Source organism: Channa argus, chromosome 16, assembly GCF_033026475.1.
Source record: "Channa argus isolate prfri chromosome 16, Channa argus male v1.0, whole genome shotgun sequence".
Classification (NCBI taxonomy): Eukaryota; Metazoa; Chordata; class Actinopteri; order Anabantiformes; family Channidae; genus Channa; species Channa argus.
In genome coordinates this window covers 10,784,396-10,812,022 of record NC_090212.1, presented here as the reverse complement: position 1 = coordinate 10,812,022, position 27,627 = coordinate 10,784,396, and the positions used below count along the sequence as shown (strand labels likewise).

Sequence of the window (27,627 nt, the reverse complement as noted above, 5' to 3'; positions counted from 1 at the left end):
CAACTAAGCTGTAGTTTGTATTGCTGTTGAATTGCACTGTATTATCCGGAGATATTTCATATTAATTTTACCCCTGCATTTGTATCAGTGAAGAAAATACATTTCTCAAAATAATGCAATAGCTATAACCTTCAAAATGACCATAAAGCTCAACCATCACCTTTCTGAAACAGCTTAACATTATAACCTTCTTGTAAATAGGATTTGCAGGGCTTTTGTTAGATTGGAAAACCTTTAAAGAATAAATTAGGAAATGGGGATGTCTGTTTTTTTGGTTATTTCAAAGTAATTCATTATATTCATGCAAAAATCTTGTACATCCAATATTTCCATAATGCAGTCCAGCTCATTGATTTGGAACATTACCCTCAATGACATTACATAACGACAGATATTAGGGAAATACCTAGATTGAAAAAAAAAACTCTGCTAAGCTAAAAAAAAAGCATTGAAAATTCAACTGCAACAGGTTTGCTGATAATATAATTGCTTAATTTAAATGATCAAAAATACTCATAACATAACATCCTCCTGTTTTCCTGCTTGTTTACTAGGATATTTGACATTTTACGCTGTTTTTACATACATATAATTCAATGTATAGTTACACTTATCATCAGCTAATACAAGGAACTAAACAAATCACATTAGGCTTTGGACAATAGGCGCTTTTTTATTTTTTAATTATTTTGATAAATTAATAAATGAATTATTAGCCAATTAAAAGATTATTTCACACCCCACAATAAGATAAATATCTTTCTGGAGATGTAAGCACATTGGGAGTAAAAGCAAATCCCTATCATCCTAACTTGTTCTGTGTTGCTGGGACTGAGCAGGTGTAAACTGAAAAGGCTTAATAGTCAGAGGGGTCAAATGGGTCTGACTTGAGTCGAAGGATCCTGTCAGACTGGAGTGGCTAGAGGGCCTGCGGTAACACCCCCCCCCCACCCCCCCTCACTATTAACAACTTTCAACACCACACTGACAAGGCCCTGCTTCATTTGTTGTTTTATTATTAAGTGTCAACAAGTGAGTGTGTCTGTGAGTATTTTCAGGACTTTCACCATAAGGACCCCAACTCTGACACCAATTAAAGAGATTATGTCTTAAGATGAGAGGAAAACTATAGCCATGTATTAGCACAGTGATTACTTTTGACAGGGTCACAGGCACCGTGCAGCAGTGCATGACCTCAACAGGCAGCTGTTGATTTTTCTGGAATAAAAGTACATTTTTTTACAAACAAAAAAAATATATAAAATAGTAACTAATGTTCTGGATAGGCTACATAAATTTTGAAAGAAAAGGAATCTGTTATGATCTGTAGGGAATAATGAAACAAATGAATATATAATACATGTGTTTTGTATTAAACCAGACAAAACAAAGAAAACTAAAATTACAATATGCTTTACATGAGGCCTGTTATATGGAAAATATATTTGTAATGATTTGCTTTATGTTTCATCAGTATTGTCTGATTGCCTTGAACGTGTTGGTGATGATAACAATTTTAAGTGAATAATCCTTTGGTGTAGCTGTAGAGTGTGTGTTTTCTTTATTTTAATTATGTAATTTACACAAAAAGCTTTGAGACAACCTTGAAATACAGCACGGGCCAAAAGGACATGAGCAACTGAATGTAACTTAAGTCTATTAAGTTTTAGTGCTTGAAGAGAATAATAAACTGCATATACTGCAACAAGTCATGATGAACCTATTTATTAACATCACACATTCGTTTCTATGATCTCCTTGAACCCAATTAGTTAAAATTCAAGGCACAATAAAAACCTACTGTGCAGATATTTTATTAGGAAATACATTTTATCACACTTCATAGTCCAATTAAATAAAAAGAAATACAAAAATGAAGAAAAAGGACAATTAGATTTTTAAAAACTGTTTCAGGGCTCACACTGGTAATACAGCCGCATCATTTTGAAAGTAAATGAAACCTTATGCCTTTTACTCATCGACTCTAAAGTGAGCAACAAGAGATGATTTAAAGAAATAAATTAATTAAATGTATTGTATTCAAATTAAAATAATGCTGCACACAGTGTTACGTTCACGTTCAAGTGATTTTAAACAGGACCAACCAGATTTAAAGTGACCCCATTTGCAATAAATTGGCACACACATCACTATATTTCTGGGCCAGTCTCTAGGTTTTTAATAGTTTTGATGTCCTACCTTGATATGAAGGGCAAGTTCATCCTGACTCACTTCTGCACCAACAGGAGGAAAATTTGTGGCCTCCTCCTCCTGCTGTATTTTTCCTTTTTTTGGCGTGTTTTCACATTAATTGGCAGCAGTTGAACTGTGAGCCGTAAATCAAGAAGTGCGGAGTGTATTAATGAGTCGGACCACCCAGGAAAACTATTTTCTCTGCAGATCCTTAGCAGACAATGTGAGGATACTCAAGTCTGCCATGCTCTGAAAACCATGAATGAACATTCACAAGAGCAATGCTCCCCCGCTGCCACATTTCCAGCAGGCTAATGGCTGCTGCAAGTACTGATTAAAGTATTTCAAGAAAAGGTGAAGTATTCTGGACAATAACAGAGATCATTTTGCTGGACAAAGTTAGGATCCCTGTATGTTGTTTTCCTCCCCCTGAGTGGAGCAAGTTCAGACAGTAAAAGTTAGAGTTTAGGCCTAGATTGGAGAGAAAATAGAGGTAATGTATATGAACCAATTTTTTAAACACCACTCTGCATTCGAAAAAAATCCCTTCCCATCAGAAAACTGGTGCACAATAGGTCAGTTGTAAAAGTGCAAAGATTTTAAAGATTATTTGGCCAATAATTCTTTTTCACTAAACAAATCAAGATTTATAAAATATTAAATGCAGCCTCAAGAAACCTTAATGGCTATATGTGTAGCTTTCAACTGGTTTCAAGAAAAAAGAAAATTCTCTTTACACCTACCTTAAAAACCTGCCAAAAACTCCTTCTATAAATAAATATTTTTCCCACAAGAGCAGACCCTCCGCACTGAAAGTAGTGCTTAATTGTCTTCCATTCTGAAAACTCACAAAGCTAGACCACTGGCTACTAAAATACCAAGGTTAATCTTGATTAAATGTCTTTCCAGGGTACAAAAAGCATATTTTACATAAAACATCCTTCAAGGGGATTGAAACATGATGTTGAAAAAAAATATATAAAATATTGCTGATGGCAAGGCCAAGCATCCCAACTGTGAAAATAAAAGGTATCAAAGAGATTAAAGAAAACCATTACAAATCAACATACCACTAATATGACTACATCTGCCTTTCCCATTATCTTCCTCCCCAATTCAAGTCACACCTTAGCGAGCCAAAGCAGCAACTTTAACCTTTCTTAAAAGTACATTTCACATGAATAGAGTTCATATGCAACACTTTTAACATTTTCTGCTTTTGCAGCAATTATTCATTATAAAAGGCACGTTGTAGCCTTTGAGAAGCAGCCTACAACAGGCTAAGTGCTGCTTTAAAGAAGTCAAAACAGACCAGCATTACCCCCCATCTGTGGGCTTCTACATGAAAACGGGTCGGGAAGGTAAAGCCCTAGGCATAAGGCTTGATTCAGTTATTCTACTCTTAGGAATTACTTGAAGTTTCACTGATGATTATCACATCTCAATATTTATTTAATTTAAGCAAAGAAGTCCATTAATTCAGCTGTATAAATGCTTCTGCACAACTAGCAGCCCCCACCCGACCCTAGGCTCAATGCCCCTTGCCAGCAACTTTTGTTCTCTCACACTTACCCCACACACTCCAAATGTAACATCCTTCTGCAGAGAAAAAAACATATCCTCCCACACCTGTTGATGAATTGTGTTTGTGTATAAGGCTCAGACAGAGTAATAACATGGGTCTTTATACAACTGGGGCACAAAGCCAAAATAGTAGTTTCCTCACATGGATAGTGGTGAATGAGGAAACCCTTTTCACAGCAGAGAAGTTTGTGGCCAAATTAGAGTAATCATCATTGACAAACAGAAAATAAATCCTAGTTTGGGCAGGAAAGTCATAAGATGTCTTAATGACCGCTGCTGCAGAGGGAAAAGAGGGTGTTTGTGCTGTGTGTCTGGCAGCTGAATGGTGGCAAATTTCTTGCCAACACAAGCCACCCCCTTAAACCCGGTAGTTTCATAATAGAAGATGAACAAATTAGAGTCACACTCTGAAAGTACAGTTTCCTCAGCAGTGAATTTCAATGCAGTCTATTATTGCATTCAGATTCTTAAATTACAGTTTGGTTCTGCTTACTTTTGCTTCAACTTAAAGATCATATGTGAAAATAGTATTATTTCCTTACATTGTTGTGTTGTGCCTATTAAAAAATCCAGACAATTGAATTTAATGAGAATTTCCAAAATAAATTATGATAAATATTTTAAGGTGTCGCTATTAAGAACTTCCTCTGAGTCTGGGACAAGATTTTTTAACTGTAACTTGAACCAAGCATTTATTTTGTTTGTTATCTAGAAAAGGGTTCAAATAAAATATATTTAGAAATAATAATTGAAAATAACATGGAGACTCCTATGTTTTATTCGTTCTCAAAGTAACACATCACAAAATACTGAAAAATCCATGTTTTCCCAGAGCAACAAGAGTAAATGCAGAAGTGGACGAGATCAGTCACAAAAGAACCACACATCGGAGCTGTGTGTTGAAATACAGAAACCCATACAATATCAGCTTTTTAATCTGTGGACAGGTAAAGAAAATCTGAAAACAAATAGCATTAAAATGTCACATAAAGTTTTCATAAAGCCAAAAAAAGTTCAAAACACAAATTATTTCTACAATGTATTTGTAATTTATAAAGTCAAAAGACAACATGCCAAAAATGCAAACAATTGTGGAGGTAAATTTGGTTATAATTAATTATCACTTATACCTGCCGTTTTTTTCATAATGGTATTACCAGTTCCAATTACATGTATCTGTCATCACGATGCTGAAATGGTAAAAGGCTATAACTATGATGTGAAAAATATATAGAAACTATATGAAAAGCTATAGAGACTGCAATATTTGGAGGTCACTTGGCTGTTGTATTCAGCATCTGGATTAACTTCTCTACTTTTGTAATGTTGTCAAGCTAATTAAGCTAATCAACAAATGAGAATTTTTGATTTCCTGATATTAAATGCCTCATTACAGCCTGTTCTCACTAAGAACTTTGTACTTGTGAATTAAATGGTGATTTTTCATTATACTGTATGTTGAGAACAGTGTAGATTCTAGGAGAGCGTTTTTACACACAACCTAAAACAAAATAATTTAAATGAGATGTCACTCTGTACTAATTAAACCATGGAGCTATCAATGTCTTTCATATCAGAGCGACAGCAGCATTTAAGGTTTTATTTGTGGATATAAATTTCACACAGAGTAATGTTGTCACTCAGATCCTAGATATGTTCCAGTCAATCCCTCAGGGCACAAACATGGCCTTGAGAAATGCTGTGCATCTAGTGTTAGGACTTGTAAGTGCTGGTCCACAGGCCATATTGGTTAAATAATCTGTCGCTACACAGTAAGAATACGTGCTACTGTACAAGTTCACTTTGGGGATTTAGCCTTGAGGCCAAAAACAGCTCAGCACCATGTTTACCATGGCCCATTCACTTGTGTTGTGATAACAAAGGTGCAACACAGTTGTGTGATATACCATGAAAATCGAAGGAGTACAGCCTTTGTTTAATGGCCTCTCCCAATTTCAAAAAGAAAAAGGAACTTTAAGTACAGAAGGAAAAAAGATTAGGATTTTTCAACAGTGGCCTATATTGGCAAACACAGCCAGTTCTGCTGCTATAGAAAAAGTAAATATTCCTACAGCTGGTTTGATTACTTTAAATCTATAAAAATTGCTTCTAGTGTGAAGGAATGAAAATTGACACATACTAGTGTAAGTATCTTAGCTGAACATCCCAACCTAATATTTACATTAGGAAGTAGTGATCAGTATCAAATTAACCTTAAGAATAAACAAAAGATTTTACCAGCAAAAGATAAAACAGATACCTCTCCCCAATGTGACTCCAAGTAGTGATACTCACAAGAGCTGCACTAGTTACATTAACACAACTGCAATATACCAATAAGGAAAGAGAATAAAATACATGGAGCATGAGTCTTCTGATTCTTCAATTTTTTTCTTTTAAGGTGCTTTACTAGCTGCCATGATGCCTTCACTGTTTAACATTGCTCATTTGTTTCTATTTGTCCTTTAGGCAACGTTCTCCTTTAAATCTGTACCACATCTAACAGACAATATGACAAATTTAAGAAATGTTACCAGAATTCATCAGTAATTAATTTATCCAATTGTAAAAAGGATTTGAAATTGTGAGATATATGTGGCCTAAAGGGGTAGCAAACTCTTACCTGTGATGTTTTGAGCGATTACTGAGGTTTAAAAGTCAGCTCTTCTCCAACCAAATACCTTCATAATAATAATTTAGTATGGTCAGATAAAACAGGACTAGGTGTAGTCCTATACCTGCACAGGGTTATACATTACCTAATTTAGTATCAGATCCAATGTTTGGAATGATTTTTTACAAAAGCACCAACTCATTAATATTAAAATGGTTAAAACTATGGACATCAAATGTTGAAAGATTATTGAGCATATTAGATGTGTAAATTGAAAAAACCCACATTCCAATAGTGATGAAGTGGATGCAAATGCTTAAATATGATGATGGACATATGTAGCAACAAATGCTTGCTCGACATCCTCTGACTAGTTCTTGTTTTAGCTGAAACCACGGAAGAAGAGGATGTCAGGGTCCTGGGGAGGAGAAGAGCAGGATGAAGATGAAGAGACGTTCACAGATAGACATAAAGTGAAGTGACGGCATGCAAGAGGAATAACTCAATCACCTATGGGCTGCATGCTACCAGATGTCAGACAGCATGCAGAGAAGATGAGGACTACAGATCAGTCAAAAAAGTCCAACACCTTTTGATGTTATGATTTAAAGAGTAAAACCTTAAGAGAAAGAGGGACTGATGAGAAGGCACCTACAGACAGTCATCCACATTTCCATCTCACAACAGCTCAATGACAGAGGAGAGAGCATGCTGGAAATGAGAAAAGGCTACACAAATACAAAAGAAAAACAATTTGCTATCAGTCGCATCGAATAGATTAACGCAGTAATGAGGAAAACCACTGGTAAGGATTGACAAAAGACAAAATTGAATTCTGTCTCATTCGCACAGGTCTACAGAGCAGCAATGAATTCTGCAGTTTTTGTTGAGATAAGGAATAAGCTACTTATGTCCATAGACTATGGACTGTACTTTGTGGTCAGTATTTAAGTTTCTTTTCAATTAATGTTTGTACTTCTACTTTGAGTATGCAGTCATTGAATTTAACAATGAATTTCGCTCCTAAGCAAATTTTATAACACAATTTCATAAATCATAATCACACACAGAGAAATTAGTACAAAGGGGTATCAACATCAAATTTTAACATACTGTTAATATTGTAAAATGAAAATTGTATTGATTTACTACGGTAATTTAGTATGCACTTTGATAAGGATAATGGACCTATATGACACAAAAAAGAATGGCACCAAAAAATGGCATGTCATTTTCTGTTGGTCATTTGCGATTATCCAATAGGGCAGAAATTTCAAACAAAAAAAACCCTCAAAACAAAACACTGAAGCAACAGAAGCCAAAATGTCCTAGCTTTTAGGTTCTATGGACCAGCCACGCAATTGCTACAGTTTTAAAACCTGTAATTCTTCAAGTTGAAGTTGAAATAAGCATCAGCATCACTTTTACAAACCTCAGTAAGTCCCTCTGCCACACAAAAGACATCACACAAATATAATTCACAGGTTCACGTGAGCCTAGGCCAGTTCATGACTTCCACATCTACATAATTTAAAAGTGCAGTTTTCTCTTTTAAAGAATCAACACATGTTTTCATTCAGTACTTCGCACAGTATCTGTTATTTTTTTAGAACAAATTGTTGGGATACATATTTGCTATTACTGCCTTTGTTGTTGCTTGGCTATTGCCACCAATTATATATTGACGGACATCAATGTGAATCCTCATGTAAGTGTATGACACAGACTTAACAAGATCCCAGACAAAACGTAGCTCTATAGTGTTAAGAGTTGTCAGAATCTCCACAGGGCACTTTAATTGTTTTTTTATTTTTTATTTTAGTTGGCAGAGAATGTTTGTTCGAACACTACATTTACTTTTTTAAAATGTAAAGAAAAAAAATGCAAATAAATTAAAAATAAATTTAATTAAGACTTGATTAAGAATCTGCACAAAAAATATTTTGAAAATGAACTGGACACCTTTTTAAATATATGGTACATATTTAAAGAGGTTTCAGTTATTTTGTCTGTCCCCTGTAGCTGTAACCAACAACGAGTCAGCCACTTGCCAGACGAGAGTTATTCTGAGACATTTTTTTTCTCCTTCCACACAATGAAATATGGATAAGAGTGGCAGGGATAGTGGGCAGCTGTCAACAAATTCCACAGCTTCCCGCCACCACTGATCAATCAGTCCCATATCTAAACCACAACGGCACTGACCCCGTTGGCTAGAGCTGACATTAATCCTAAATCTTCCAGTGAATGCAGAGGAATGACAGGACACAATGTGGTGGTGGGAGCGAAAACTGATACAGGCTTTAACAAGCAAAGGTGCTGATGCTAATGAGTGTATATGTGGCTCTTTAACAAGCCTGCATCATTTGATGTCCTAATTTACAGTGAGTTGTGTCTCAGGGGTGCAGGATAATGAGCTGGCCCGGGATTCCCAGGGCAGCGGCTTGTGTAACCCGCCTCATGCAGGGGACACTTACTGCCACTGAGTGTAAGTGAGAGACAAAGAGAGAGTGAGAGAGAGACAGTGGCAGAGAGAGAGAGAGGCAGAAAGAACAGGAAGGACATATTCAGCGTCTGTAGAAAAGAGGAGGGCGTAAGAGAGGAGGGTGGGTACATGTCATCCCTGCTTGATATGCTTGTTTGTACACACCAATCATTGAATCGCAGCAACCAAGTGAGAAAAGCTTGTATTCTCTGTGACAAACTGACCTCAGGCAACAAGAACACTCACAAAAACAGGAATGGGAGAAGGAGAGCATAGCAGGTGGGGGAGAAGTAGAAGCGTTAAAGAACAGAGTATAAATGTTGTTTGGTTGTGTGAGGTCGAGGTACACTGAATCCGTAAAACTCCCATAAATGCGTCCCCGTCCCTTGCTTTTCTTTGCTTAACTCAATCAAAATTTTCTCTCCGTTTTACAGAGCAGCACTGAAAAATCTGGCTCCTAGTGCACTCCAAAGCAAATTAGCAAATGTGGAGCTCAGTGACCTCAGAGTAGAGACCATCCACAGAGTATGCAGTGTGCCCTACCACCCCCACCTCTTACTGCTGCGTCTGCATGGCTGCATTAGTCAAGCTTAAATGGGTTTTTCCGCCATGAGAAGCAGAGCATGACATGCGCTAAACAATGGATGGCAGATGACACGCCAGTTCCATTTGATGGCCTCTGCCAACGCGGGTGCTTTTTTGATGTGGAGGAATATAAGAGTAGCATGATTCATTAGGGTTGCACAGGTGGCTCGGGATCTAATGAGTCACATTTTGTTCTGTCCTAACATGCAAATGGCTCTAAATGGGATATACATGTTTTAAAACAAGCAGGTTTTAGATAGAAGTTATGATTTTCTCAATTTAGTGAAGATGTGTCAAAGCCCCCTCCAGGCCCCCGAATAATATATAAATCTAATACAATGCCAGCAAAAGGAAATGGTTCCCAAAGCAACAGTGAGGGCATTTATTACTACGAAGCTAAAAGAGCACCACAACACAGTGGCAATAATCATTAACAACTAACATTCAGCTGATAAATCTGCCCCAGCTTGAAACTACTACTGCTGCAACTGTTCGTTAATTTTATCAGAGCATAAAGATTAAACCCACACCTTAACAGTCAACAGTGTTAAATGCTGTTATTTTCTGCCACTAAACACTGTCATCAACATCTGCTTAATGAACAGAAGCTGAATATTTCTATCAATTAACTTTCAGAGAACCATTTGTCACAGTGAGAATGTCACTGGCTATTAACACTGCCCCCCTCTGGCTATCTGTCTGCCTGATTAGGAGAATGTTTTTACAATTGATCAGTCAGACATTGAGCACAAAGACAAAACTTTAGCAAAGGAGACCTTGTGTTTCAATTGTCAAAACAGATACCTATTGATAAAAATCATTTTAAAAAATGCTGATGGATGAACAAAACCAACTCCTTCATACATTTGTAAGTGGTACGTTTGAATTATGACTGCTCCAAAAATAGTTTTAGCATGCTATTCAATTCATCACAGGAGCCACAACAATCCAAATTATACCTGATCTATTAACTGCTCGCCACTGAGCACCGTTTGAACATTTGACCTTCTAACACAGCTCATGACATTATGTTGACATTTAAAGTAATCCCTCCCACGGTTCTTAATCCCAGTGGCTATGGACTGCCCTGACCGATCCTCTGAGCTCAAGCCCCTTACATGCACTCACCACGCAGTGACAGAAAAGACACAGAGACAAACACAACTATGGTGCCCAGACAAGTCAACAACACCACTCAAGGGCTTAAGAGGGCTGATGGGCCTCAAAGCATGCAGCAATGAAATGGCTTCTTATTAATTATCATACACAAACCTGTGCTTTAAAGCTACACACACTTGACTCAAGGAAACTTTTACCAGCCCTATTAAGTTGCAACCATATTGGCTGATACCAGTGGGGTGAAATGACTTCCATCCATGCTATTAGCTCATCATACACTTTTTACACTTATAATTTACTGATTCATGTTGTACAAACTGAAAAAGGGAATATATCATTTCCAACTACAATGATTAGGCTAAGACAAAAGGGGTTTGAGAATTCCGGAGATACCTTGAGAACTGCTTCAAGTGCTGGTTAATGACGTGATTGTTTAATGAGATCAATAGGTCATACTTTTACTTAAAAAGAGAGAAAGAGAGAGAGAGAGAGAGAGAGAGAGAGAGAGAGACTGATGGTGGCTCTTGGGATTCTAATTGTTTTTTAGAAAAAAATAAAGTAATGCTTCGGATCAAAAAATCTTGTATGGAAAAAGGAAGTGATGGCTGAAATACACATTGTTTCTTGTATAATGTACAATTGTATTTAAAATTAATTCACCTGAAAAATTAAAAAGCATGCAAATTAATGTGGATCCCAAACTGCTGACAAGGAGCTCTATTTATAACCTACAGTAGGCCATAAGATGTCAACTTTTTCTTAGTGTCTGGAATGCTACTGGGGGTTATCACTTTTCATTAGCAGCCAACCATCTTCATCCCCACCCAGGTCATCTTAAGCCTATGCTTTGCTGGGGCAGTTAGTCCCTGCAAACATTAAAAGCGCTGTTTTTTGTTTGCTCTTTCCATATCACACCAGGTGCAGCGCGATATATTTGGGTTTAGCTCAGGTTTCCAGTAGCTTGGGGATGGCTCAATATTATTTAATTTCAGGCTAGATCAGCGTAACCAATCAGATCATTGCTAAAGCAAGCTATGGGATCCTACCAGGTACTAAAAACTTCAAATGATAGTTAAATACATTTTTACAGATTACTTAAATGGCTTTGTTTTTAGGGTTTTCCATGTGTCACGCTGGTATTAAAACAGAGTTTCTAACAATCAGGGAGAGTTTATCATTGAATAACTACATAATGATGAACATTGGTGTAATTTACCTGTACAAAGATTATATTATATTTAACAGAATTCCCAACAACACTGATGGTTTTTCATTCATTAGTGCAAAATCAGTTAATTATCTCCAAAAAACAGCACTGTCTTGTATTAATAACCGTACATAAGTTAATATTTTTGTTTTACTGTCTTAGAATGTACTTTGTCATTCTTATCCATCTTCACCCATGATTCCAGACCCAGCAAGCCAGACCAAATACACTTACTATACATCTTCAAAAGAATTCAGTGAAACTGCTGATTCACATCAACTTAAAGTACTTCCTAACATTATTAAACCTAAACCAAAAGCTGTATTTTGTTAAAGTACTTCTGAGCCCAAAGGTAATACAGTCGCAGTATTTGTAGTTTAGTTAGTACCACTATCAGTGTTTCCTTTATGTTCCTTAGTCTGAAACTTGGCTGGATGGTGCAAAAGAAGTTTATATGAATATCAAAAAATCTAAAGATTTTAACAAGTATCATTCATTCAGCATTATTCAGCAGTCACATGGACACCTTTTACTTATATAATCCAGCTTTATCTGTTCACTGTATTTTGACATGCTAAGAGTTTTGTCCTTTAGAATTGTTTGCAAGAGGCCCACATAAAAAGTGATGAAATGAGAGGTACAAGATGACAACCCATTTATTTAGTAATACATTCTGCAAACTAGAAATTTTATTCAAACCTCAAAGGCTAAAAAATGAAAGAAAGGAAGGAAAGAAGGGGAGAAAATTTAAGGAGCAGGGACAGAAATGCATCAATTCACAAGCAAGGAATGCAATTTGTTCAATCGACAACACAAATAGTACAATTTAGTTCAGGGAACAAAGCTTTTTTAAATATTTTCTGTTTTTCTGCCATTCCTTTTGGAGCTAGAACATAATACAAAATTTACAGTTACCGAACTTTGTAAAATCACTCACAGAGGCCTCTGAGAAGCATTTGAATCAACATTGACAATATTTATCTACAGCACTCTAAAGCTATTCTCAAATGTAATCATAAATATAGCAGACATGAATGTATGTATGCACATTTTGAATGCTTACGAGGTTACCATGTTAAAACACTTGCTTTTGTTAAAAGTATGACATCATCTGCAGTGGAAAATTAAATAAGCTTTTAAGAATGAGAATCAATAAGGTAACATGGGAAGAAAAAGCATACAAACTAGCAATGTCTAAAAAAGTTGTACCTTGTGACAACCAAGACAAAGTCACGTTGCTGATAGCTTAAGTACCCTAACATGGAGACAGTTTTTAATCTATAAGAGTAATGTCAGCAGCATTACTACTCCTCATAGTGTTTTGTTGAGTAAGTACTTTAGGGGGGACATGAGATTGGGTAAGGCAAATCGGTGAGCTTATCTGTGAGCTGAAAAAGGTCAGCAAAGTGAGGCTCAGGTCGCCCTGCAAAGGGACAAATAAAACCACCACTAAGGGTCACACAGTAAACGCCACAACTGAGGTACATTAATATGTACAATAGGGCGCAAGCATTTAAAATCTCTTTAACCTCTTTCAGGTAGTCCTCCATACAAGAATATACAGGATGCAATCCAGGCAACCAAAGGTAACTCTGTAAATAGCTTTATAATTGTTTTTCTACAATAACAATTTTTCTGGAAAAAAAGCTGATTATAGACGATCAGTGCATATGACCATATGACTATTGTCATTTAGTCACACCTATTTTCTCAAAAAACTCACATTTCTAAAACCCTGATAGATAGATTTGAGCTACGTGAACATAACACAAGTGGACAAAGTTGTTGAAATTACACAGGCGAGCACCTGAGGGCACTGTTGTGGTAGGAGGGTTCCAACTACTACTACAATTTGTTATTTGCAGTGGCCACATTTACTGTTTTGTTAACATCATTACAAGTAAGTGAAATACTAAGAGCACAGACTTATTCCACTTAAACAGATCAATGTTAAAATTATTAGTTTAAGGGGGGGACAAGAAAAATGCTCTCATTAAACTACTTCTTACACAGTTTCCATCTACGCAGCAAATGACAAAAAAGCTTCCTATAAATGTGATGAGGTATTTGAGTTCATGAAAAAATAAAACATGAAATATAGATGCTTGGGATCTGTTTTGTTGAAGACTAAGAAATAACAGGGATACGATAAAAAAAAATAAATTAAAACACCAGATGTGATAAATTATAGCCAAGCTACTAACAATATCCACTAACATTGCAATTAGAGCAAACTGTAGTATTTTCTAATTCTGTGGAAAAGTCTTATAAAAATGGATGCTTCTATACGATCTTTTAGAACCACATCATTAAGTGTAAAACTTCTGGAACACCATCTATAAACTTGAGAATATCAATGGCCTCAAGATGAAAAGAAATGTTTTTGTTTATAAAGTTTGAAGAAAAAATGATGCATGAAATGTTTCAAGAGTCAACATCTACCAGGGGCACAACAAGCAGCTGGATGCAGAAAACTAATGAAAAATTTAGTGAACTCAACAAATACAGGCAATGCCACACGAAATTAAAAACAGCTTAAAAACCAAAAATAAGCTGCTTATCTAAAAAGGCATGTTCATACACATTGCATTTTTTTCTTAAACATTTTCAAATAAACTGCTTTTTATTTTACACCCTATGAGTACAGTGTAAGTATTGGGGTAGAAACCCAATACTGGGATTTCAAACTTAAGATGTAAATTACAATTTTAATGCTTTTTGTTGCAATTTAGTTTTTTCTTTTAAATGAGAAAATATCTGAAACCACATTTTCATGCAGACAAGCACACAAAGTAATAAACTGACATTTTTACAATTGAGTCAGCTACCACTTGAACAGAAAATCCAAGTTAAGACAATATTGTTGGGTGACTGTTAAAGATACCCCATGGAGTTTCCACTGTGAACACACAGGTTTACATTCAAAATTTCATACCAAAATGTACTTTGTTTGAAACAACAGTATTTCCAAACCTCACACCTTTGTGATTTTTTGTTGGGAACCCCGCAGATTCACAACATCATGCAGTCTAATAGACTTTTTTTTTTTTTGGCCCTATATATGCCATTATTACACCATCTGTTAATACACATCCTACATTTAGCACAATATCATTTATGTTTCCTTGTGCAATTGTCCTGTATGTTCATCCTTGTGTGCATGTCAGTAAAGGAGGATCCCCCTCATCAAAACATTCCACCACAGCACCACTACTGGTCAAAAACTCCACAGAGCACCTTTAAGAAATCTATAGTCTCAACATAACGTTAAAGCCACTCTTACAGCTTCTAACAGCTAGAACAGCTTTTGGATGCTTACAGCTAGTCTTGTTCTTATTATTTCTTGTAATCTAGAGTTTGCAGTTTCAAAATTTGAGTGGTCTTTGGCCTTTTTGCCACAAAAGTGCATTAAGAGAGCAGCTAATTTAGGATTAGCCAGAATTAAAGTCTGTTTTGCTAAAGAATTAATTGCTACCCACCACAAACAAATGTGGTGAAATAGTTAGGATTGTCATTTGGATAAATTAAGAATCACAAATTAAGTACAATTCTATTGTAAAAATCAAACCTTTAGTGTTGATAAGAGAGACACCCAAGTGATTAGAGGGAAACCTTTGTTTGCACAAAGAAAGTGAGCTAACCATCCCAAGACAATCAAAATCACATTTTGTCTATGGCAAAAAGCTATAATTCAAGCAACATGATTTATTCCTTGAAAGTTTAGGCCAAAAATATATACATACATAAATTTGCAACAATGCAATTTTAGACAAAATTACAGAATTTAAAACTGATATTAAACCTTTTCCATTCAAGAAATATATCTAATGTGTGAGTTTTAAATACAGATTTAGTTTGTGACAAAAAGGGGCAAAACTGACAGTGACACACAGAGAGGAACCAACCCACAGATCATATCCTATAGCAGCAAACTGTATTGTGCTCTCGCTTATGGGGCTACAGAGGGAGGGTTTTAAGCAGAGCAAACGTTGGAAAAAAACTTGCTATATAATAATGACAATGGATTTGTTCTTGGTTTGAATTTCCAAATAAAGACCTTGTGAAAAATATAACCTGCTAAGTTTTATGATCAACATTTCCCCCCAATATTCAAATTGGTTAATTTACTCTAAAAGTCAGTGCTTAAACTGTTCACATTAGTCAAATGATCAGAAGCTAAAAATCTATCTGTGCCACGTACAAAATCTGAACACAATGAAAGAAAAAAAAATAAAATAAAAACTTGGCATAGGCTGTCATAAAGCTGAAACAAGTGATCATAAATCATATGGCACCCACAATGGGCACTAGTTAGAAATGTATGAAAACATATGTTTAGAAAGTGATATTTAACTATGACACAACAATGAAATAATTTGTGACCTGACTAGCTGCAAACCATTGTACATCATGGGTAAATTAAACTACTTGTGTCATTTCAGATCACAGTATAGATCTGATATCACTTGAAATTGTTCAAATAGCGTAACAGCATGTAAACTCTATTATCCAAAGCTTTTTGGAATAAAAAGTAGTGAAAGCCTATGTTAACTTGATATGGAACACTGGCTTTAAAAACAAACAAACAAAAAAAAACCAACAAACAAACAAAAAAAAAAACGGGTAAGCAATTGGAGAGCAATTCATTCCAGCCTTGGTGTGTAAGTAAATTTAAATTAGAGTTGCACATACAGATCTGCCTTTATGCTAACATACATGCATGCATACAAACATACACACAAGCACCCACACATGCTTGCAAGTATCTAGCTGCACAGACAAACATGCTAACAGGGGCCTATTTTACCATCAGATGCCTCAAAGAATTGAGAAAAAAAAAAATCATCCAAAATGACTTCCAAAATGAAATACTTTGACATTATTATTGAAGCATGTACAGAAAACCACTTACAAAAATAAAATACAATAAAAAAGCACAGGGAAAAAATAATTAGGATTTAAATGGTTTGATATAGAGCTTACTGTGCTGTCAACTATACAATTTACCCGTTTCTTAAAGGAGCATTTGACTAACTGAAAAAATAAAATAAAAAATAAAAATAAAAGCAGAGACATTGTGCCTGGAGGACAAGCAGTAATATTCACTGAATAGTCATTTGTTAAAATTCCAGAAGAGCAGGAAAAGGCAGATAGTGCATAAAAGGTTCTCTTTTTCATTTCTTTCATTTTTTAACTTAAAATCAAGCTGCATTAAATACAGGCCGTTTGTACAGGACAATTGCACTTCACAAAAACAAATATACAAACACACACAAGGAAATGTGAATCAAATTAATTACTGCAAAAATCTTACTACTTAAGCTGATTATTTAACAAAAAGAAAGAAAACCTTGTGAACTCATTTGTTATGGATTACTTTAGAGGAGAGTATTAAGGTGGGTGAACATAAAGGGGAGACAAGACAGTGGGGATCCTGAACTCCAGAGTGGACTGGTGCTGCACTATCCCAGGTTTGTGTGCATGCAACTCTTCTTCCTCCTCCTTCTCCTCCTCCTCCCATGAAATTCCCTTCTTAGAAACCAAAAGCTCAGAGTGACGGGGAGACAGACTGAGCTGAGCTGAGCTGCTGTGGGTCTTGAGAGGATGGTGGTTTGTAAACTCTATGTTGTGTTAGTGGTAGGAGGTTGTGTTACCACATGTCGTCTGTGGACGCAGAGTCCTTGATAAAAGAGGAGAGGAAGGAAAAACCCTTCAGACTCTGGGTCTACATCCATGAAATCTCTATCAAAAACTGGACATGTCTGAGCATGTGTGATATTAATAAACAAACAACAAAAGTCATCCAGGAGTTGATAGAGATACTTGGGTTATACCATTTCCCCCCCAAACATCTTTGGTGTTATTGTGAACAAAGATACAAACAGATAATCTGGAGAGGAAGAAGCATATCATAATTTTTACTAACTGGACTTTGTTTATGTAGGCAACATTATTTACCTTTTTTACTATACATAAATCCATATACTATCAAACTACTTTGCTCAGTGGCCAACAGTTGTCAAACATAATTGTGGTTTGTTATACCACTGTCACACACCATTGCTTACTTGACACACAGGCAGAGTATAAATCCATTTTGTTACCATTTTAAATGTAAAATATAAGCATGTTCTACTTTTTTCAAACAGATATAATAAACCATACCTTGCAGATTAGATCAGCCAAACCCAAAACCTGAAATTACAATATTAATCAATCCGTCCAGGGTCTCACAAACCTTTGTGTAATTATTGCAGCCTAAAATGCCTGCTTTCATGACCAAATAAATAAATAAATAAAAAATAGTGATACATGTGGGAATTTTATTGTTTTATTTTATTAAGATTAAGTATTAAGTTTAATACTTTTTTATGTTTTTTTTAAGATTTTGACTGCAAGGTCGTGCACAATTCACAGTCAATTGTCTAAATTCATTTCTGTGATCTGAACATTGGGAATTGCTGGAGGGACTGCTTAATTTATACTTTAAATTAAAACAAATGTGCTAATGAAGATACGACTTAAAGATAAAGATGATTTTTGTAAATGTCTAGTATAAGTGAGGTTTGCTTAACAGTTTGCTAAACTAATCACACACCCCACAACAACAACATTCTTAGAACTATGAAATATGGTAGTCTAATATACTATATGGGAGTCCTAAACTATTTACAAATGTGACAATTGATTCCACGATCATATATTTATTTAATCTAGCTGGAAATGGTCTAGAGTTGTGTAAAACACATGTACATCTGTGATTTACTGGGCTCAACATTTGATGTATTTTTAAGGCAAACCTCGAGATACATGCCTGCTATTTGGTCTTATATCACAATTAAGCAAAAAAGAAAACAAGAGTCATATCAGACTATAAAATAAATCAAACAAACAAGAGAACAAACATATTTAAGATTGTTTTAGGTTTGTGAATATGTGCCATAACTTGCGAGTTTATATTCATTAAGTTCCCTAATTGACATGTTTATACTGACCTTTCACTATAGTTAAAAACTTAATTTTAGGTTGAAAGAATAGACACATTAAGTGTCATCTATGTTAAACTGGAGAATAGTGAACATGCAAACTTGGATGCAACATTAAAGCCGAAAAAAATTTCTTAACAACGCTGCTAAGAAAATCACTTTAACACCACATTAAAAACATATGTGGACTGAGTGTATTCTTGTTCCAGCAACTCCAACAAAGTGATCAATCTTTTCAACTAAAATGTCAACAGAGTGGTAGAAACCTGAAAATGGTTAAATGTGCTTCAAATGTTTTAAATATGTTCTAACTCTGACAGACCTTGGAATGATCTGCAAATATCAAATCTAGAACTAAATCTACAACACAAATTATACTGCTGACAAGCCCACTCATGACTCACGAGTCTTCCATCACATTTCCCCTTAGGCATAGTGATAGACAGGTGCTTAGTGTTTTGCCTAAAGACTTATATAGTACTTAGATAGACTTATTATAGTACCCCAATAAATTGTGAAAAATATGAGGGGTTTTAAAAACTCTTCAAAGCAGCTGTATACTGAGAATCCATGGCAGACATTTTTGTGATCTAATTTTCAGACTGTACTTTGAAAATGCACTGTATACCTCTTTCAGTTAGATGGATCTGCATGGACTACCAAAAGTGGTGTAAAGTTGATTGTATTCTCATCAAATATCACATTATCTGTACCTCTTTATGGATTCAATTAGTGTATTATTCTACAACCCCAATTCAAAAAAGTTGGGATGATGTGTAAAATGTAAATACAAATAGAATGCAATGATTTGCAAATTTCACCAACACATATTTTATTCACAATAGAACATAAACAACATATCAGATGTTGAAATAGACATTTTACCATTTCATGGAAACGTTTAGCTCATTTTGAATTTGATGGCAGCAACACATCTCAAGGTTAGAAAAGGGGCAACAAAAGTCTGAAAAAGTAATAGCTGCAGATAAAAAACAAAACAAATGTCAGAGCATTTGACAACTAATTAGGTTCATTTGCAACAGGTCAGAAACATGACTGGATATAAAAGCAGCTTTTTAGAAAGGTGGAGCCTCTTGAATATAAACATGGGCAGAGGTTCTCCAATCTGCGACAAACTGAGTCAGAATTTTTTTTTTTCTTAAAGTAAAAGTGTAAAGTAAAATAATAAAACACACTACATCCCACCACCTACAGTATTAAATATCATCAACAGATTCAGAGAATCAGGAAGAATCTGTGGGCAAGGGAAAAGGCCGAAGGTCAAAACTGGACGGCGTGATCTTCAGAGGGCACTGCATTAAAAACATGCCTGATTCTCTACTGGACATCAATGCATGGGCTCAGTTCACTGTCTGTGAACACAGTTCATTTTGCAATCCACAAATGTAAGTTAAAACTGTATCATACAAAGAAGAAGCCAAATGTGAACATGGTACAGAAACACCACAGGGTTCTTTGGGCCAAAGCTAATTTAAAATGGTCTGATACTAAATGGAAAACTGTTGTGGTCGGAATAGTCAAAACTTAGAATCCTTTTTGGAAACAATGGAATGGATGCCCCATCCTGTGGGCTAAGGAGGAGAGAGACCATACAGCTTGATATCAGCGGACAATTCAAAAGTCTGCATCTTTGATGGTATGGGGGGGTGCATTAATGCCTATGGCGTGGGCAGCTTACACATCTGGGAAGACACCATCAATGCTGAAAAGTAAATTTTCTGTTTTAGTTGCTCTAAAACAGAGGTTTTAGAAAATGTACTAAAACAGAGGTTTTAGAGCAACATATGCTCCGATCTAGACATCTTTTCCAGGGAAGGCCTTCCATATTTCAGCAAGACCATGCTAAACCACATACCATCATAACAGCATGAATTCAAAGAGTCCAGGTGCTGAACTGGCCCTCTTGCAGTCCAGTGGCTTCACTAATAGAAGACATTTGGCGCATCAAAAAAAAAAATTATCCGGCAACAAAGGCCCAAGACTGTTGAGCAGCTAGAATCAGACATAAGACAAGAATGGGACATTCCTCCCCTAAAACTCCAGCAACTGCTCTCCTCACTTCCCAGACATTTACAGACAGTTGTTACAAGAAAAGGGGATGCTACGCAATGGTAAATATTGCCCTCTTCCAACTTTTTTGAGATGTGTTGCTGCCATCAAATTCAAAATTAACAAAAAATTTCCATGAAACGGTAAAATTTCTCACTTTCAAGCTCTGATATGTTGTTGATGTTCTATTGTGAATAAAATATGGGTTGATGAGATTTGCAAATCATTGCATTTTGTTCTTATTTGAGACATTGTCCCAAATACAACCCCGATTTTTTTTTTTAAATCGGTGTTGTAAAACAAAAACATGCTTTGCTTCTTATAATGTGATTTGTAAAGAAAAATCTACAAGCACTCTGACTATGACAATTAAAACTGCAAAATAAAAAATAGTGTAATGCAACTGCCATAATAATTTGTTTTGCAGAACTATGTCTTGCCTTAATATTTCAGTCTCATGATTGCTTCTATTTAGAAAAACTGTTTACATGGTCTAGCCATAACATATGGTAGCTTCTGTTCCATTATTGCAATTAATTTTTGTGGCTCTCAATGCCATATTTAAAATCAAGGAACAGTACTGGAAGTTGTAAAGTGTGATTACCTCCGTTGTGGGCATAGTCATCATCCTTACAGGGGTTATACAAAAATACCCCAGAGTCTAAAAAGTTAATCACAGATTACATACAGAGCAAAACCTATTGGCACCTGCTGCTGTATTTCATTTTGTTTTAATTTTTTTCCGTGAGAGTTTAGGCTGTGTTTACACACCATATTAAACTCTACCAGAATGAATGAAAAGACTCACTAGTTTTACTAAATGTAATCCCTTACAATGCCTTAATAACCCAATGACACTCTGTATTTTAAAAATTAATTAATTAAAAATTAGTTTTTAATAATTTATTTGAATTTCTTGTCAACCAAAGGTTTGTTATGACCAAAATTGTATTTGCCAATAATTAAAATTCATTACCCAGTAAAGATATATATCACCTATAATTCACTAAAATACTTTGTAAGTAAAATTTCATTTATATACACTACTGTTGCGTTCACCTTGTCCTGTTCTGAATTACTCCATGCTGTGTCACTTTTAATCTCCTCCGTATGCGTTTCTCTCGCTACAATGCTGCATTTTCACCACAGAAGAAAGCTGCCTTGTATTGCCAAAAAGTGTGGGATTTGTGACAACAAAATAAACAGACCAAGATATAAAATAAGACCGTTTCTACAATGACACAATATAAATTGTCATATATCACAGTCCTACTTTTCACAAATCTAAACCTTTGTCTAAATAAAGGTTCATATTTAACATTTGATACCCTATATTCTAAAAATTTTGCCAAATAACAAATGGATATGCAAATTAAATTTTTACTTTGTGATTCCATATCATATTTTTAAATGATATACAACATCTAAATCAAAACTGGACTGGCTTTAGGAAAAAAGAAGTTCTTTGGTAGCTAAGCCAGACCTCCATTGTCAATTTCATTAAGAAAAACTGTTAATTTTAACAAATTTGCAAACAAATGGACAATATCTGGCTTTAGGAAAAAAAAAGTTCTTTGGTAGCTAAGCCAGACCTCCATTGTCAATTTCATTAAGAAAAACTGTTAATTTTAACAAATTTGCAAACAAATGGACAATATCCATCTTCCAAAGATGATACAGACTTGAAGTTGCAAATTCGGCCAAAGGCAGTTTAAATGAGTACTAATTCAAAAGGCTAATACAGTGACAAATGTGAACAAGCTTTGCATAAGCGCCTTTAAATTAATTTAAAAACATTTAAAAAGAACCTATGTAATTTTCTACATAGAAAGCTTTGTACAGACTACAGGCAATTAAACCTGTTTTGCATTTAATCTGTGAAATATAATAAGTATAAGTCAAGGGGCCAGGACTTATGAGCAATGAAACTTTAAAACCAGTATGTAAGAGAAGGCATTTCTTATTTTAATGGCACAAGTGCTTAAAAAAACAGGTTTGCTCCTTCCTCTATGATTTAAAGATAACTAATTAATAAAATCAGCTTGTGTGGTACAATACTTAAGCTTTTTGGCACATGACCTTCAATGCAATTGTGATTCTTTGTCAAAAGAAAAGTTTTTTCCTGAAGCATTGTTGGGACTATTAAAAATGTTATGCTGATAAAAACTATTCACTAAGTATATACTCGACATAATTGATGCTTTTATCAATTCTTTCATTTTTTGATTGACATAAGCAGAAGGCAAAGATGGGCTGTTTAAAGGTCACCATTTCATTACTAAGTAAATCTATAAAAATAAAATTCAAGTGCAATCTAATTACATTTATCTTATAAACAAACCTATTTATGTGCTGATCTAGGTACATATGACATGCGTAAAATTGGTTAAAATTCGCGGATCACAAATCAAAAACAATGCATGCACTAAAAAAACAAAACAACAGGGAGTTAAAGACAAGCTGAGATACTCACTGTGTCATCACATCGGTACGGGATGAGTTTGTTGTACACCGCTTCGATAACACTTCGTCTGAGCGAAAGAACAAAAATAATTAAGTTTAGATGCATTTAAAATAAAAATAAAAAATTAATTAAACTAAGGGCTGACATTGTTTGATGAGATTTTCAGCTGTTCTAACCACAAAGGTCACTCACTTGCTTGCCAGCTCTCCCCCAGGAGGGAGGTTGGGGATGCTCTCAGATGCTAACGTCCGCATAACATGAAGCAAATCTGGGACACCTTCCTCCCCCTGCTTTTTGACAATTTCTGTTGAAAGAGAAATTTATATCATTTCGACTCAGAGTATTAGATTAATATGTAAATCAAAGTGATTCTCTAATCTTGTGTGACGTGTGATGCCCCCTGAGGAAAATTTGTGATTTTGGCCTTTAAAATTACTTTAAACCTTGTACTGCAACATTGAAAGGAGTGACTTCCTACTGTACCTACAGTAGAATTTTTTATTCTAGTGTTCAAGTCACCATTAAACATCTTAAGTCTATCACAACTGTGGTAACATAGTCAAGAAAATGCATTAGTAGTTATATTAGAAGTTATATATTCACAAAGAATATTTTTACCAACAAATTTACCATTAAATGTAAATACGTAGATTATACTCAGGAAATTGTGGCTTGTTGACCACTGCCGTCACTATAATGTATGTGTATCAAATCAGAACTACAGCTTCTTTTTTTATAACAGGGTTTTGATGTTCACCTGGTTCTTCACACAGCTATGGCAAATTTATTTGCCAACCTTTCCTGTTTTCCAACAGTCTAGAAATAAAATATAATAATATAAATAATAAAATATATTATTATCAGGACTTTCTATAGTAGTCTACCTTCTACTCTGGCCTCCAGATATTTATCCAGCTCAGCCTCCCGTTTCACTGCTTCTGGAGATACCTTTGGGGCTCCAGGAAAGCAGATTAACACAACACTCATATTGTCCCGGCTTCCCTGTGTAAAAACATAGAGTAAAAACATGGTCATGTAAGTCAAAGCGGATACCAAAAATGGACAAATGTGCAACAAAAGATCAGTGTAAGTCTTGTGGACATGACATACCTTATACAAGCAGGTGTCAACTATTTCATTGCTGACTCTTTCAAGATCCTCTGTTACCTCTAGCCTTGACCTGACAAAATCACACAGTTCTTCATTGGCCATGACATCCCAGATGCCATCACAAGCTAGTATAATGAATTCATCTTCACCCTCGCATCGCTCTATTGCATAAACTTCAGGCTCAGGAGACACAAGCTGTTCTGTTGGGCCTTTTCCATGCACACACTTGTAGTCGAAGTCTCCCAAAGCCCGAGACACAGCTAGGGACCCATTAACTCGCTGAATCATGACTGAGCCACCAGCATTCTGGATCCTTTCCTTCTCCAGAGGGTTGCTGGGTTTGTGATCCTGTGTGAAGAAGTGCACAGCCCCACCCCGGCTGAGGAGTCCCCGTGAGTCGCCACAGTTGATAAAATAGATATGGCTCGGAGAAATCATCACACCCACAGCAGTGGAACCACTGCGGTCCACACCATGCTTCTTCTCAGAGATGGTTCGCATGTGTTCATCAATCTGCAGGAACCCTGTGCGGATCCCTTTCTTCACACTTTCCACAGAGGGGTCCTCCTGTAGAGCACTCTGGAAGTCTGAGTTACTGGTGATGTGCTCCAGCAGGTGCTCACAGCAGTACTTAGCCACCTGAGAGCCAGCATGCCCATCATAAACAGCAAAGAATGACCAGAGGTCAAGACCATGAGGCAAGCCAATTACTGCTGTGTGTGCATCTTCCATCTCTACCCTCCAACCCTGCATGCTGCTCAGCCCATACCTCAGGTGGTTACCCTCACCATGGGAATTGTATTTTTCCATCTTTGGTTTATCCAGAAATGCACCCATTGTGTCCTTTTTAAAACCTGCAATAAATTAAAAGATAAAAGACAATTTACAAAACTCAGAAGAAATTTCGTTGTTTTCTTTTACAAAGCACCAATCAGCTTGTGTGAAAGGAGATTAAAAATGTAGAATGTTCTGAAAAATATACAGAGTATGTCTAGTGCTGTATTAGTTGGGTAAAAGAGAGCACAACTTCCGTCCATTTGTGGCTTGATTAGCATCTCGGAGATAAGTTCAGGCCCCCTGCTCTAGTCTAAAAATAGTAGATCTGTGTGCACATTTTGGCTACATATTAGGAACACTGCTGGTGTGGATCAAATTAAAACGCCCTTAAACCCAGCTGATCAAATTTAACATGAATGTAAATCGACACTTTACCACACTGACTAGTCAGGGTTGCTAAAGCTAATTAATGCAATCGTTGCATGCCTGCAGAGTTATCTTGAGCTAACCAACTGACCATATACACGATAACCACAACACAGTTTCAGCAGATCTCACAAAACCAACTTAAATGCTAACATTGGATTAAGCTAATTTACACCTTGAACCGTCTCCGTAAAGGCAGATTTTGCAACCACGTTCACAGAAAATGGTAAGGTTAAAAGCAGAGCCGAACCACAACCCAAATAAACAAACAGCCTTGCGTATTTGTGGGCCTTGACCCTTCTCTCTTAAAGCTAACTTTGACAGGCCTCTCTCTGCTAATGTAGTATTACAGCAAGGGGAGCCCTCGGCCTTGCTAATGTACTGTCGCTACATGCTAACATAGCAAGAGTAGCTAACTGCTTAACGTTTCTCTACCGTTGCTGGTCCAAAAGTAAACATTGTATTACTTACCAAATATCCAAATTACCGACTGACAGCAACAGAAGCTGCGACAGTGTCCAGGACAGACGGTCCGCAGTTCACACCACAGAAGGTACGCCGACGAATCTAGGAGGTTTGCGACGGTTTAGCTAGGCTAACGTTAGCTAACCAGTTAGCAAAAAGCAATCGTCACTCAAGACTCTGTGCATATAAATTGTGAAAATACCGAGGTCCCTCTTTGCGTATACCCGTGGAGCATTACATTATCTCAGCTGGAGATCTGAAGTATATTCTCACAGATATTCTTGTGAAACTGTTGGTCGGAGCTTTGTATTGCCAAGCCAGGGGGAAGCTGAAACGTCTGTCCCAGCCTCTCCACTTGACAGCTTGACAGCTTGCTAGCTACCGTTAGCTTCTGAGGAGCGTAGAGCCAGAGCGACAGGACCCGGATGTTGCAGGTTGCGTACTCGAAAACATGACATCATCCATGAAGAGTAGTGACTGCTCAGGCTGGCGCAGACAACGATTCAGGATCCTAAATCTGATTTATACCCTGCACATAATCTTACATATGTACATTTGCATTACATGTAGCTCTGTTGAAACATACATTTTTTAAAATCTCCATTGATGTGGGTATACTGTACTATTCTGTGACATAATGGATAGCAGATGGCAGGCTGCGTTTGCAGATAGGATGGATTCAAGGCATTCAAATGTTTGTCTCATACACATTATGTGTGAAAAATAAAACAGAACAGATTCATAATATGTAGAAATTTAAAATGTAAGATGAAAAATTTAAATAAACGAATTAAAACAAAATATATGTGCAAACCAGGATCTTAGAAATTCTGAAGATATGAATACCAGTGACTCCTGGTTGGATTTATTTATTTTTTATTAAATATTTCCTGATATAAATTACAAATGTTTTCCAGCAGTGGTGCACGAAGTACTCATCAATTAATGAATTAAAAGCATAAAAATCATTGAAAATGTTTCTTAAATAAAACTACATAAGGATTAGTTTTAAAAAAGATACACAAAGACCAAAAGTAATGAGTCAGTGAACACGATTTATTGGATTGTTATTACTGATGCATTAACGTGTTCATAAAGTTAATGTTGCAGCTCGTAATAACTGAGCGTATCCATCTCGATGTCTAGTATTTGTTTTCTGTTGGCCTTACTATAGCAAGTCTAGCCAACTGCACGGTCTATGCATGATAATCCGAGAAAACTGAATTGTAAAAAGTTGCACATACAGAATTCATACAGGACTTCACACTCTTGATGCTAATACACTGTTAATTAGAGATGAATATGTCACAGACACATAAGAATGCAACTTAACGTTTTAGGTCCAAATATGCCATATGTAATGTTCATATTTTGTAGCCTGTACCTCTCTTATAACGCGCAGTGTCGCGATGCATGGCTTTGTGTAGTCCATATCTTAAAATAATGATCGTGTGGGTATTGGGGTTTTCATCCAGAATTTTGTTTCGAAGTAATGAGGACAATTGAGAACATTCCACTTTGTGTCAAACAATAAAGATGTTC

General features: G+C 36.0%; 1 protein-coding gene across 2 annotated transcripts; it reads right to left on the bottom strand.

The window, feature by feature from the left end:
• Nucleotides 1-4,537: 4,537 nt before the first annotated feature.
• ppm1aa (protein phosphatase, Mg2+/Mn2+ dependent, 1Aa) lies at nt 4,538-26,482 on the bottom strand. 2 transcript variants are annotated; one of them, XM_067479118.1, is made up of 6 exons: nt 26,092-26,482; nt 24,418-25,271; nt 24,192-24,309; nt 23,500-23,611; nt 23,317-23,374; nt 4,538-6,809 (listed from the first exon to the last, which is right to left on the bottom strand). In XM_067479118.1, the coding sequence occupies exons 2-6, from the start codon at nt 25,252-25,254 to the stop codon at nt 6,774-6,776; spliced, it is 1,161 nt and encodes a 386-aa protein (XP_067335219.1). In that variant the 5' UTR covers nt 25,255-25,271; nt 26,092-26,482; the 3' UTR covers nt 4,538-6,773. The 2 variants fall into 2 exon arrangements, with proteins under 2 accessions (XP_067335219.1, XP_067335221.1); XM_067479120.1 differs by having other exon boundaries at nt 4,538-17,467; nt 26,092-26,481.
• Nucleotides 26,483-27,627: the final 1,145 nt, after the last annotated feature.

Excerpts from the sequence above, each read along its gene's own strand:
- ppm1aa (XM_067479118.1), bottom strand. The coding sequence starts at position 25,254 with ATGGGTGCATTTCTGGATAAACCAAAGATGGAAAAATACAATTCCCAT. Across the intron at positions 23,612-24,191 it reads TCTGGAGGCCAGAGTAGAAG|AAATTGTCAAAAAGCAGGGG; the intron begins GTAGACTACTAT and ends CTCTTTCAACAG. Across the intron at positions 6,810-23,316 it reads CGTACCGATGTGATGACACA|GACCCTGACATCCTCTTCTT; the intron begins GTGAGTATCTCA and ends TCTCCTCCCCAG.